The 14,646-nt window shown below is 32.2% G+C and overlaps 1 protein-coding gene across 2 annotated transcripts in view; it reads left to right on the forward strand.

Annotated features, from left to right (window-relative positions):
- Positions 1 to 14,646, forward strand: part of CNTN5 (contactin 5) — a 1,190,057-nt gene that overhangs the window by 921,914 nt on the left and 253,497 nt on the right. For both annotated transcript variants that reach the window (XM_076002462.1, XM_076002463.1), the window contains exons 10-12: positions 2,214 to 2,395; positions 11,529 to 11,665; positions 12,724 to 12,853. In XM_076002462.1, the coding sequence (XP_075858577.1) occupies positions 2,214 to 2,395; positions 11,529 to 11,665; positions 12,724 to 12,853 (449 nt within the window). The remainder of the gene's footprint in view (positions 1 to 2,213; positions 2,396 to 11,528; positions 11,666 to 12,723; positions 12,854 to 14,646) is intronic.

The following is a 14,646-nucleotide window of genomic DNA, read 5'->3' on the forward strand; positions in this document are numbered from 1 at the left end:
AAAATAATATAAAAATATCCGGCCGGGCGCAGTGGCTCACGCCTGTAATCCTAGCTCTTCGGAGGCCGAGGAGGGCGGATTGCTCAAGGTCAGGAGTTCAAAACCAGCCTGAGCAAGAGCGAGACCCCGTCTCTACTATAAATCGAAAGAAATTAATTGGCCAACTGATATATATATAAAAAATTAGCCGGGCATGGTGGCGCATGCCTGTAGTCCCAGCTACTCGGGAGGCTGAGGCAGAAGGATCGCTGGAGCCCAGGAGTTTGAGGTTGCTGTGAGCTAGGCTGACGCCATGGCACTCACTCTAGCCTGGACAACAAAGCGAGACTCAGTCTCAAAAAAAAAAAAAAAAAAATATCCTACTCTTAGCATTTATAATCTATGGTAGATAGTTATACAAGAGATATAAATGGGATACACAAAGTACTTTGTTATTTAAAAGAAAAAAATTCTAGCTAACTGCACAAATAAGGACATTGCTAAATAGGAGGCATTTAGGACAAATCTCAAAAGATTAGTAGGATTAACAGATATGATTGGAAACACAGAGGGATATATTTCTGGATCAGAAGATGTGGAAAAAAGTAGTAAAAAATCTGACTGAAAGAACTTCGACTGTGTCCAGAGCATAAAATGTATTAAATATAAATAGTACTAAATAAATCAGTGGAACAGAACCGAGAAGCCTGAAACAGTTTCAAATATGTGGAAACCAATTATTTGACAAACGCAGCATTTCAAATATTGTGGAAAAAGGAGTTTTCCTTATTTATTGATGCTGAAATAATTAGTTGTATTCCTATCTCACACCAAAAAAAGGTAAATATAGTTTAGATGGATTAAAGATCCAAATATTTTAAAGTGATAAAAATGCTACCAAGAATACTACAGAAAATACTGAAAAACTTGAGTTTAGAGATAATTTCCTAAACAAGAAAAAATTCAGCAGTCATGGAGGAAACTATAGATATGTTTGTTTCTCCCCGAAAAGTTTATAAAATTGTATCACAGATGCCATCAGAGGCTAACCATACACTAGTGGGGAATATTTCTGAGAAACAAAGTCTTAATGGCCTTAATACACAAAGAAGTCTAAGAAATTAAATAGTGCAAATAAGCATATAAAAATGAAAGAAAAATAACAGAAGAAACAATTCACAGAAATGCATTTGCAAATGGCCAATAAAACTATGAAAAGATGTTCAACTTTCTTAGATTTCAAGGAAATATTAATTAAATAAGCAACAAATTACCATTTATTCACCTATCAATATGAACAAAATTAAACAAATTGATCACACACAATATTAGCAAGGATATAGGAAAATAGTATCATATAATACTTATAGGTGTGGGAATTGCTGCTATATTATTGAAAAACAATCTGGCAATATTTATTAACATGAAAAATGTTCATGCCCTTTGATCCATTAATCCCAGTTTTATGAATGTTTGCCGCAGAAAATAAAAGCAATAGTGCACAAAATATATACAAGGTTGTTTATAACAGCATTGATTTTTAGTTGTAAAAAAAAAGGAAACAGAACTGGGCTATGCTAGATGTCTTAACTACAGGGGGCAGCTGATTAAATTCTGGTATAGCTATAAAATAGAACAGTATATAGTTATTAACCAGAATAAGTCAGGCCAATATTTATTGAATATAGTCTTTTAATAATAAAATACCAAGTATTCAAGATTTACATCTTTTAAAAAACAAAACACAAAAAACTCAGATGTATGAATATATGCATCATAAAGACACGTAGGAGATTACATGTAAATAGTATTTGTTGTTGCAGAAAGACAGATTTGCAGGGATGGGGCGGGAAAAGTTTTTAATTTATTTAATTCATTACCTTTTTGTTTGACTCATTGCAATAATCCTATATTTGTAATTTCAATAAACTACTTTTGTAATTAAAAAATATAATGACGTTTTAAAAAATAAAGTATAATCTCTTAAAATCTATACTGTATTGTCTCTGGATTGCTTTTCTGAAATATGAAAGAAAAGGAAACTACTTTTTTATAATCTAACTACTTACTAGGCAATCCACATGGAAAGTGAAGTATATCAACCAGCACATGGTCCTTAATTGTGATTACATTTTATTGCACTCAGCCTATTAAGTGCTCAAGTTACCAGATAACAGAATCTATGTTCCTAATAGTGGAAAGTGTATTAACAGTATTTTTGCTCCCTATTGTAGCCCCGTTCCAACAATCACATGGATGAAGGTTAATGGTTATATTCCTAGTAAAGCACGTCTGCGGAAATCTCAGGCAGTGCTGGAAATACCAAACGTACAGCTGGATGATGCAGGCATATATGAGTGCAGAGCTGAAAACTCACGTGGAAAAAATTCTTTTCGTGGACAATTACAAGTATACAGTAAGTGTTTGCAGCAAAGCATGATGCCCTAGTTCCAAGACTCAAACTGAAAATGCAAACTAATTTAAATTAGGATTGTTGGTTATATACAGAAAAAACAAGTAATAATTCATCATTATACTTCTTTTGCATGGTAAAATATCATGTAAAATTACCCTACACATAGAAATGCTTTAAATTAAAAACGAATGGGGAATTATCAGTCTCTTTGTACAACATACAGAATTTACAAGCTTAAAAATGCGATGTTTTCCTGGCATCAACAACACCCTCTGATAAGTTGAAAATCTTATAAACTTTATTAATCTTTTCTAGCACTATCCCTGAATCAGGGGTGAAAATCTATTGCCCATGAACCAAATCCTGCCAAGTTGCTATTTTTGTAAATAAAATTTTATTAGAACACACACCCATTTGTTTATATATTATCTATGTTAGCTTTTGCCTCTCTGTGGCAGAATTAAGTAGAGACAAAGAACATCTGTTTTGCAAAAACTAAAATATTTGCTATTAGGTCCTTTATAGAGAGTTTGCTGACATCTGGCCTAAATTAATACATCTGTATGATAAAGAGCCTCTACAGCCTGCAAGTGTTTATATTGTCCTAAAATGCCAAAGAGTCAACCAGGTTGTGTCTAAGAATTCGGAAAATCTAGTTCAAAAGATTTGCTATCTCATATTTATTTCTAAGAATCACAAATTGTATCCACTTTTCATATTTGCTTTTACAATATACATAAGGGGTAAGTGATAATATTTTCATTTCCCAGATGGCGACACTAAAAAAGAAAGAAATGCAATAACCCATAGCACTGATATACACAAACATAGATGCTTTGAATACCCAGTTATCCCAATTGTGTATTGGCTGATTCCTCCAGGAAACCATTGTCACTGACAGTCACTGTATCTCAGGATCAGTTCTTCTAAAAGCTTAATGTCTATTACAGGAATTCTTGAAGAGTATTTTGAAATATTAATATCTGAATTAAAACTGTCTTTCCTTATCTTTAACAACTCCTTTAGGAATTCAGCACTCTAACCAAATTGAATATGCATTGCACATTTTATTCATTCATTCATTCAATTACTGTTTGTTAAGTGCAACTTACTGTTCTACATGCTAGCAATAGAGATTTGAAGGAACTCATGGTCCATTGGCTAAGATGACCAACAAGCCCCAAATTAGAGCAGAGCATGCTGTGTGCTGTCATAAAGGCATGTGCCAAGTATAGGGGAGTGTGGCACTCTACTCAGATGACTCAGGGAAGGCTTTAGAGAGGATCAGTTCCTTAGAGGCTACACAGGGGAAGGCATCCTGGAAGAAAGGGAAATGGAGTCATTTAGAAGTTTCGAAGATTGAAATATCACGACTGCTTTGGTTATTTTTAGGTCATAGATGTTATATTTGGGTGAAATCCACAAAGTTCATAACTGTTCATAATTAAATCATTATGACAACTCTATAGCTGTAGGGGAAAAAAATGTTGCTTCTGTACCCAATGGAACAACGATTAACATTCAAATACATTATGTCATTTTATCCTCACAGCAACAGCATGAAGTATTACTAGTCCCTCCGCACAGATAAAAATCTGATAGTGGAAGACAAGAGTTCAACTAGAATTTTACTACTCAAAATCACAAAATAAAAATACAAAGAATGCCTGCTACTCTGAAGGCTATTGAAAGAAAGTCCCAGATCTCTCTGCAGTGAAGAATAACCCACACTTAAATATTAACAGAATTAGATTGTACAGTCTGAGAAGGCTCCTGCTTTGCCCTATTCTACCTGCTCCCTGGCTCACCCCAGATACTTACTTCATAGGCACTAATGACTGTTGCCAGGAACGTAGAAAAACAATTGTTTTTATTCCATATTACTGGAGTACATTCTGGTGAGAGAGTTACTAAGAAACAATCTGTGGGCTCTCCTTGTCATGCACAATTATAACACACATACCCAAAGCATGCATCACTTTGAATAGAAAAATAATCTAGACCATTGCCTAGAAAGAGTAACTGGGCCGGCTAGCTACTTGGTATGTATTTCTGACAGTTGAGCAAGGTATACTAAAACCATGTGACCTCTCACTATACCCCATACTTAGGGTGGCTTCCTAGCAGACTCTACAGGTGGCCATATACTTCGATTTGCCCTAGATAATCCCAGTTTACTTCTGTTGTCCTGTAACAATCATGAACAGTGCCCTGTTTCACTTCCAGAAGTATCTGTTATCATATGTTCATCTGACTTTTGTATTTTTAAAACTGTCATATTGGACATGAGGGCTTTCCCCTCCCTCAAACTCTATAAAATACAGACAGGATCTTGGTCAACGTTTCTACCTAACTGGCAGTAGGTATAGAAAGCATGGTGCATGGATGTTCCACTGTATCCATGGTTTATGTTTAGCATCCTCTCTCAGTAAAATGGATTACTGTTGGAAGCTCTCTAACTTGAGCTTTACCTATTGGAAAAAGTAGAGTAGGACCATTTTTATATCCAAATAGTCAATATTCACAGGGTACTGAAAACATAAACAATCTTTCCTATAGCTCATTTTCTTCTTGTAGATGTAATTACAGGAATGCTTTACTTGTTTAGCTATTAGATAAAAAGAATAAACCAGAATTCTAAGGCAGCTCATTTTTTTTTTGTCAAAGCTTTGCAAAAGTGAGTGCTAATATAGATGGTAGACATAAATTTAAGCCACATATGTTATTGTTTATAACGAAGCATTTATATCATAAACATAAAAAATGACACAACATAAAGAAGTTTGTGGTAGTTAAATAAAAATTAAACTTACATATCTAATATAACATAATCAGGTTTGAGAAATAATTTTAAAAGGGAAAAACAAACTAGAAAAAATCGAAATACAAAAATTTTAAAAATAATTTAACATTAGAATAATTCACTATTATTCTACTGAATGTAACTTTTGTTTATAATGTAGAGTACTTTTATGGGTTAAATTATCTCTTTGATTATTTCTATTCCTTCTAGTTTCTGATGATTTATCAAAAAGATGTGGTTTTAACTAGTCACATAATATATACCTTTTTAATTTTTCCAATATAAGTTTAATTTTTGCTTGGTAAAGCCCTTAATTAAAAAGGAAAGGATGAAAGAATGAGGAAAAAATAAAGAAAGGTGGGAAGGCAGGAAGGAAGAGAGAAAGGAAGGAAAGAAATCCAAGCATTATTTAAACAGTTTTATATTTTAAGGAATTCTCACAATGGGAGGTATTTTATGTACAGAAAATATTATTATATAAAGATGTGTGAGTTATGAGTTTAAATACATATCATGTGCCCTACCAACTAGTAACTTGTCATTCTGTAAAGACACTGTCACTATGAGCTCTAGGTAGTTTATATTTACTATTTAGACTATCAATATATCACTATTAAAATACACCTGTAATCAGAATACTTAAAAGAAAATTAAGTTACTCTGAATATCCAGCAAAGGAATACTACTTGCTATATATTCCTACTTGCTAGATATATTTTATTAATGTTAGAGACAACTGTTTGATATATTAAAATCCTTGCCACTAGTTTTGCCTTTCTATTTTTATTTTCTTCAAAATTGTGTTTATATTAAGCATGATTTTATGTTGTTTTAGCTATTAAAACCCATTAAAGATTTACTGTAGCAAATGAGATAAAATTATACATTCCTGATTCCTGATATAAATTCAATAATACATAAAGTAATTTTTTCAATGCTATTTCTTTGGAGAAAAAAATCTTACCTTGAATTCTACTGTTGTCATAAAAATGGTACCATGTATATGTTCACAGCTGATAGAAAAATGAAGTTGAATATTATGCATGAGCAATGGCTGGGGGAAAGTAATCAATATATATTATATTTAATCATCATAGTAGCCCATTGAAATAGGAATTACCATCTACAGATGAGACTCATTAAAGTTAAGTAACTCATTCTCAGTCACATATTAGAGCAAAGGCATGACAGCGTTAGAATTTGAACCTATATTCACCTCCAACTGTATAATCTTTCCAATATAACATGTTCCCTCTCTCCCTGAGCTGAGAGTCATAATATTGAAAGTGATCTATGTGGATGAAGTATGTTGACTCCGTAATACTTAAGGGTACAAAAGCAACAAAGGAAGCCAATAACACTTAGCATTTATCAGTAGAGAATTACAGAATTTCTAATGACAAGTGATAATAAGCAAGAATTTTCTTTATGCACATCTGCTTAGTGTTTTAAAAAATGTAACCCAGAGACTGATCCGAAGCTCAAATTCATTATATAAGTACAGTGCATCTGGTGAGGTTTTAACAGCTTCTGAGTTTAAAGGGCCATATGTCTCTCAGTTTTCCATACCCTAAAATAGGTGGCCTGACAAAAGCTAGATAAAAGAAGTTACTAGGTTTATTTTAAATGTGGTCCAACCTGCCATTTTCTTTTGCAGATAGATCCAAGACTCCCCACAATGCAGACCACGTCTTGGTGTCTGTTCACCTCATGTTATTATTCAGAACCCAAAGCCAGTGCCCTTTAGTTACCTGCAGTCCCCTGCCAAAGAAAACTTTTAAATGTAACCTTTTGTGTTTTTCATTTTATATTACCAATAATTTTGTGGTTATAAGAACCTTAAAAATACCATGCTGTCTTTTTAATATCATGGTCTAAGAAAAATTATTTCAGTCTTTAATACATTGTTTAATTTTTTTTATTTTGTAAATTTTATTACTGTCCATTTACATACTCATTTTTGGTATGGTCCATACAGTACAGACCTAGTAGTTTATAAAACATCTTGCAATGTAAAAAAACTCTGTTGTAAAAGTCGAGCTGATCTTGTGTTGAACATAACCTACTTTTTCCAGGTGTGTCATGAAGGATGGCATTTCATAAATTCACATAGCCTTTATGTTAGTTAATGTTTATTTAATGATGACATTAAATGTATTTCTCCAGTATGGGGCTTGACTTCATTGCAACATGATGCACAATCAAATTCCATTTGTGTGTGTGTGCATGTGTGTGTGTATATATATATGTGTGCTCGTGTGTTTCTGTCTGGGCTTGCTCCAAAACTTTTGTATTAAACCAATTAATGAGCAGTTTATATATATGACATCTTGGGAAACAACCAAGTTATATCACTGAGTTACAATTGTGATTTGTTTCAGTTTATTTTTTGTTATTATGTGTCCTAGATATAGATGTAGATATTGATATAGGAATAGAAATAGATGCAGATACAGAGGTAGAGATAGATATAATGATAGATATAAATAGATATATGGGTCCTGTACATACTACATAGCTTGACACAAAGATTTATAAACTAGGAAGAATCATAGTTAAAAGCAGCAAGATCTGAAACAAAATCTGTCTTTTATTTGTGAAGAATTGATAAGTTGATAGCATTTTCTAATTCTGAGGGCACTGTAACAAGCCACATTTATTTATAGAATTGTTAATAGAATGAATTTGAAGACTATTTTAATTGCATCTCACCCACTAGATTGTGAGCTGATAGCAAACAGACATTGTGGCATATTTATATTTCTATTCTCAGTGTAAGCATTGAACCTATATTGGTACCCAAAAAGAGTTTGAAGAAAGAAAAGCAGGAATTAATTCCTTTTCATGTCATTGATCACTTGTTTGACTCCTATGACAAATTCATTTTAGAATCAGGACTCTAAATTAGGCCACTTTACAAAGTAGTCCAAAATATGTTTGAAGAAACATGTTTTCCAGATGTCAAATCTGTTTCAATTTTAATATTTTAACTGTTCTTTCTTTACTAGATTTTCATTTTTGTAACTTTGTTAAGATCTATTTTAATTTCTTTTAACTCCCACATTAGTTATAATATATTAAGATATACATCAATAAATCTACTTAAACATTATTTTATAATCAACTATTATATATGGGACAGTGTTGTGTCTAAAGTAAATATATGTGGCAAGTCAACTGTGCTCTCCATGATCCCACGATCTAGCTACGTGTCAAACTGTAATCAACTAAAAAATGTAATAACAATTTACGTCAGCAACAGAAGAGAGGTATGTAATTATTTTCCAAGTAAATAAGAACTATAGTGTCCAGAGAAGATACTAATAACTCCCCTTTAGGGTTGTGATTAATACTCCTAATTTAATTTAGACTGAATATTGAATTGTGAATAGAATTAAAAGTCACAGGGAAGATATATACAACATTTTACATGGCGTGAATAATTTGAAGAAAATACATTGTGTGCTTGGGGGACAGTACACAGGTTTACTTGGATTACAAGACTCATACATAGTATAAAGTAGTTTGGCCGAATAGGAAAGTATACAGAAAGCCCAAGTTTAAAAGTAGAGTTTAATATAGGTTGTGTATCTCATCACTCCTATCAGTATCTTTAGCATACAACAGACATCAAAAGGTTCATGAAAAAATGGAAATAAAATAAATAAAAACTATAAAGTTTGTTTCTCAACATAAACATCTAAAAATTCAAGACACTTGTGTAAGAAATACCAGCCGTGTAGTCTATTCCTAAAGAACTGAGGGCCCTTGGAATTTAACCATGTCAATGCAGTCCTTTTCACATTACTACCTGAAGAAACATGGGAGACCTTTCAAGATATTTAAACGTAGGTAACAAAAAGGAGTTGGAAAGAGCCAAATCAGGACTGTAAGGAGAATGCCTAACGATTTCTCATCAAAATTCTCACAAAATTGACCTTGTTTGATGACAGGAATGAACAGGAGCATTGTCATGATGGAGAAAGACTCTCTGATGAAGATTTCCCATGTGTTTTTCTGCTAAACATTTGCCTAACTTCCTAAAAAAACTCTCATAATAAGCAGATGTTATTCTTTGGCCATCCAGAAAGACAGATACCAAAATGCCTTGAAAAAACTGTCACCATGACCTATGCTCTTGAAAGGTCTACTTTTGGTTTGACTGGACCACTTCCACTTCTTGGTAGCCATTGCTTTGATTGTGCTTTGTTTGCAGGATTGTACTGATTAAGCCATTTTTCATCTCTTTTTACAATTCTTCAAACAAGTGCTTTGGGATCTTGATTCCACTTGTTTAAGATTTCCACTGAGAGCTCTGTTCTTATCTGCAATTGATCTGGGCATAATGCTTTTGGCACACATTGTGTGGAAAGTTTACTCAACTTTAATTTTTTAGTCAGAATTGTGTAAACTGAACAAATTGAGATATGTATGGTGTTGGCTATCATTTATGATGTTAATCATCTGTCCTTTACAATTAGGAAAAGAACAAGATTGTTTCCCACAAATTGATGTGAATGGTCTACCACTGTGGGCTTCATCTTCAACATTGTCTTGTTCCTTCTTAAAATGAGTTATTCATTTGTAAACTGTTGATTTCCCTGAGCCATTGTCCCCATAAACTTTGCATAAAGCACCAATGATTTCACTATATTTTTTCCAGCCAAACTTCACCATAAATTGGATGTTTGTTTTTGCTTCAAATTTAGCAGGATTTATGTTGGTCTTTTCAAAGGGATGTTTTATCCTTCTTATTGCCTAAAACTACATCCTGTTCAGACATTAATGAGTTTATTTTGGTCCAAAAAAATTTTGAAGTCCATGCATAGTTTTCTCATAATATACATTTCCTATGAACTTTTTGCAGATCTCCCATATATAACATATAACTACAAAGAGACTGATTTTTGAAGCCAAGTACAAAAATCATGATTAATATTTGAAACTCATCATGATAATATTAATAATATTTGAATGGTGTTTCTAGACTTACTAGTTGAATCACAGAATGTATTCAAGGCCTACAAATCCTGACTATGTCATAAACCAAAGGTAGGCTTTCTTAAAGAACAGACTATATTGGCTAGAAGACCAATTAGCTAATAAAAACAGAATTCCCACTTAGAGACAAATAATTCCTTAACATCTTTGAGCCGAAGTTTCCTGATTGATAAAACATTATATATTTGTTTTAAGGAAGAATAATACAGGGATTAATTGAGAATTTAGCTCAGTGTCTAGGGCATAGTAGTATCTAGAATTGGCCTTTAATAAATGAAATTTCTTTATTTCTTGCTCTTTCTTCTCCCTTCTAAACTGGTTTTGGTTTTAGACATCTGTTTTCCCTTCATACCCCCTATTCTGATATTCATGTGCAGTTTCTTTCAATATATGATATTTCTTATGCTATCCTTTGCCTTGACAATGACTTATATTGCCTCTATCACAGTAAAACCTCATTATGGATAGAACTTAGCTGTTTCTGTATTCCTAATAGCCTCTAAGATTGAACAAGGATGACATAGTGTGAGATAAATGAACATATGAATGAATGAATGAATGATCAAAGCCCTCAGTAGTAGAGACAAAGTAAAATATTTTACAGTTTCTTGCCAAAAAATGTTGCCAGAAACACATAATAAATTCAGTTCAATATTTATTATTTTGACTGTTTTAAACAGCATATTTGTGGACAAAGAGTCACTTTTATTCAATATTTTTCTTTAAAATTGCCCAGTGAAAGAAAAACACTTCAAGTTGTATCTTACAGATTTCATACAATTACAATAGTATTTTACTCTTGATAAAAGTATTTTTTCTCAGTTACAAATTTAAAAATTTGAAATTCTTTTGAAATTCTATTGTAAGTATGTAAGTAATTAAGAAAAATTTTATATTAAGATCTGAATTCAAAAACTATTTTTCCAAAGTCATTCAGTTTCTATTAGGAAAAAAATGTTATTCAATAATAGGTCCTGTTGTATTACTTCTACCTGTGCTAATGCTGTCTTAATACTTTGAAATAGCAATGACTTTAAGTACCTCACTTCCTTACCAGCTTTAGGGAGAATCAAACCACTTACTTTAAAATCAGAAATAAAAAAGACATACTTCACTTAGTTTATAAAAATGTTTTAAATTATCAAAATATCTTCACTGCTATTTTTTTTTTGTACAGGAATTAGAATTCTGTGTGTAATGCTTCTTCCAAATACCTGTGGTTACATGAATTGCTAAAAAAAAAATGCAATAAGTTTTTCTATGTGAATTTTAAACTTGGTAAAGTGTTTCAGGCATGAAATCATCCTTCTTTAATGCTTACATTTACAGCTTACCCACACTGGGTAGAAAAACTGAATGATACTCAGTTAGACAGTGGGAGCCCTCTGCGATGGGAATGTAAAGCTACTGGAAAACCCAGGCCCACATATCGTTGGCTGAAAAATGGAGTACCCTTCTCATCTCAGGTACTGTTGGGAACTACTAACTTGTTCTAGCGTAACAATATTTCACACAGGATAAACTAGGCTCCTTTAGTTTTACTGAAAGTCATTTCCTACTTCTGCTTTTTAATGTATTTTGAGTGATAAATATAACAAATATATAAGCAACATTTTATTTTTTATTTCAATTACCTCATTATATTTTTGAATAATACATTGCTTCTTTTTTCCCAATTCTATAAATTCTTAGGAAACTAGCAATGACTGTCACAGACTCACTGCCATTTCTAGCTGACTTTAGATGTCATCTGAAATTACTTGGTATCTCTGTTGATATATAATCAAAGTACTGCTCACTAAGATTTTAAAAGTGATTTGCTTGCATTAAGTAGACAAGACACTTGGTTGCTTAACAACATTTCAAATTTAAAATTTGTCTTTGAAATGTACTCTTGGCTTTAATTTACCTTAATTTTCACATGCTCAATTTTCTATCTTCTATATTAAATTTCTTCTGATAATGAAGTATATTTTCTAGCTGATAATTTTGTTTAGAATCCAGCTGCAAAGCAATTTTCTATTTGTATTAGTTTATTGGGAAGTGAGAGAAAAGGCAAACTCTCATTGGATTAACATACTTGTTGACTGTTTTTATGACGGGGGCTACTTTTAATTTTGATCCCATGTGTCTACAACCTCAATCTTTTCTACCACGTGGATCGCTGCTTCTCCTTTGTAAAAGGAATTCAAATAAAGGCATCATCTGCTGATTGTATTTCACAAACTCACCAGTATACCAAAAAAATGGCAGCTTATTTTGAAAACAAAACTGAAAGTAAAACTTGTAAGGATAACTACAGGAAAATATAGTTATAATTCCTTTTTGACAAAGAAATAATTATAATTTATAAGAGACATTTTATAATAAAATAATTGCACAGTAAATTTGCATTGCTAAATTGCCAAATAATGTTTAACTGCATTATTTGCAGATTTTTTTTTTCTGGGTCTAGGAAAGAGTGCTCATCAAACCTGTATGTTTTGTTTACATTCTAGATCTAATTTTTTTTATTCCATTACAGAGTAGAGTTGAAATGGTTAATGGAGTATTGATGATCCACAGTGTGAATCAATCAGATGCTGGAATGTATCAGTGTTTGGCAGAAAATAAATATGGAGCCATTTATGCTAGTGCTGAGCTGAAGATTCTAGGTATGCAATTTCTAAGTAAATAAATAGAAAAAAAAAAACCTTGCTCCTTTTCATGCTCTAATTCTTACTATACTGAAGTTTTACAATGCAGTTGTAAAAACCTATTTTATGGCTTGAAAAGAAATACTATGTCTTGTTGATATATTTTCTTACAACTTTAGCAGACAGGTTTACACTGTGTATAGTTTGTCCCATAACTTTTTGTTTATATGGCTTTTCTAACTTTAGCTTTAATCTTAAAAGGCTTATACACTATGTCTTTGCTATGGTGTTGAAAAATTACATAAAGAAATATATGTTAATTTTCAAAGAAGAATGCCCTGAGGGTAGGAGATCAGAATGTAGAATTCCAGCAGCCCATCCCTGCTCCTATAGCAATGCTTCCTATTTTCCCAAGCAGCTCCTACGTTCCAGTAGGTGTGTGGCTCCTGCAAGACAGGACTATAGGATAAATTACTCTTTCCTCATGGAGTACCAACTATTATCATCCTTACATAAAAGGGAAAGCCTTCCTGAGGCCAGGCACGACTGGCTCCTAGGGTTACACCCTTGATCACAATATAATCCAGGTATTAGCACTACTTCACTATTAAATGCTACAGGAAAGAATCAATTTAGTAGAGTGGACTACCCAGAATGAGCATATTTGGGCCACTGGGAAGGATTTTATGTTTCACACTTTGATGGTTATCTAAACTTTTGTTCTGGGATGTTTGTAATACAGAGCAACTAACTCACTGTCTCCCCAAAGTGGGCAGAAGCCCAAGTGTACATTCTACTCCCCATTTAAATTCCCAAAGCATAACATTAACATAAACCTCAAAGATATCAGGAATCTGTAAACCAACCATTTATACATCAGCTAAATGTAATACAAATCAATTTATTGAATTATGAATGTTTGCTCTTAAAATCTCTCCATATTACAAACAATCCATCCAAATTAGATACAGGATTTCAGGTCTTAATCTCCTACACCTTAACCAATCAAATATCAATGTACCTTTTTTCAAATCATATTTCACTATCTCTGAATTTAAAAACTGATTCAGTCTTCACCTAGTTAATAGTTTACCTGGAAATACTTCTCAAACCCTTCTCATTCACTAGACATATATTTAATTTTGAAATTCTATTCTCATTAGGTAACCAAAAATGTTACCTGCAATTTCCCCATAAGTTTCTTTATTTTTTTCAGTCTCTTAATAAGTATCAATTACATACTTATAATCTGTTTTAATGCTGTTATCCTATACATTATATTGCTATATGGTGGACATAAAATACTTAAGAAATACTTATACAATTATCAGTGTGGTATAAAATGTCTCAGATACTATAGACTCGTAGTCATATCTTTCAGGCTCTCTTTTAGATCTAAAAGTCTCTTGATAAAAATCCAATAAAAACTATAATATTAATGAATGATCAGAGCTAGGTAAATTATTAATAAATTTACCAACAAATAAATAAAAAATTTTAATTGAAATTTAAATAATTTCATTTTTTAAGAATTTGTTTATCTTAAAATTACATTTAATTTTTATAAGATAAAAGTAATATATGTATTAAATTACAATTCATATATAAAAATGAAAGACACAGGATTGTCTTCTTCACAGGTAACCTCCATCTTTCCAAAGGAAATCCAAATAGACTTCTTTGATTGTCCTCTTGACCTTTTGCCCAAGTTGTTCATTAGTGTTTCACAGTAGTAGCTAATCATAAAGCATGTCACAGAAGTAGCTAATCATAAAGCATGTCATTTTTCAAAAAGCCTTTACCTGTGGATC

This window comes from Microcebus murinus, chromosome 4 (assembly GCF_040939455.1).
Source record: "Microcebus murinus isolate Inina chromosome 4, M.murinus_Inina_mat1.0, whole genome shotgun sequence".
In the NCBI taxonomy this organism is placed as follows: Eukaryota; Metazoa; Chordata; class Mammalia; order Primates; family Cheirogaleidae; genus Microcebus; species Microcebus murinus.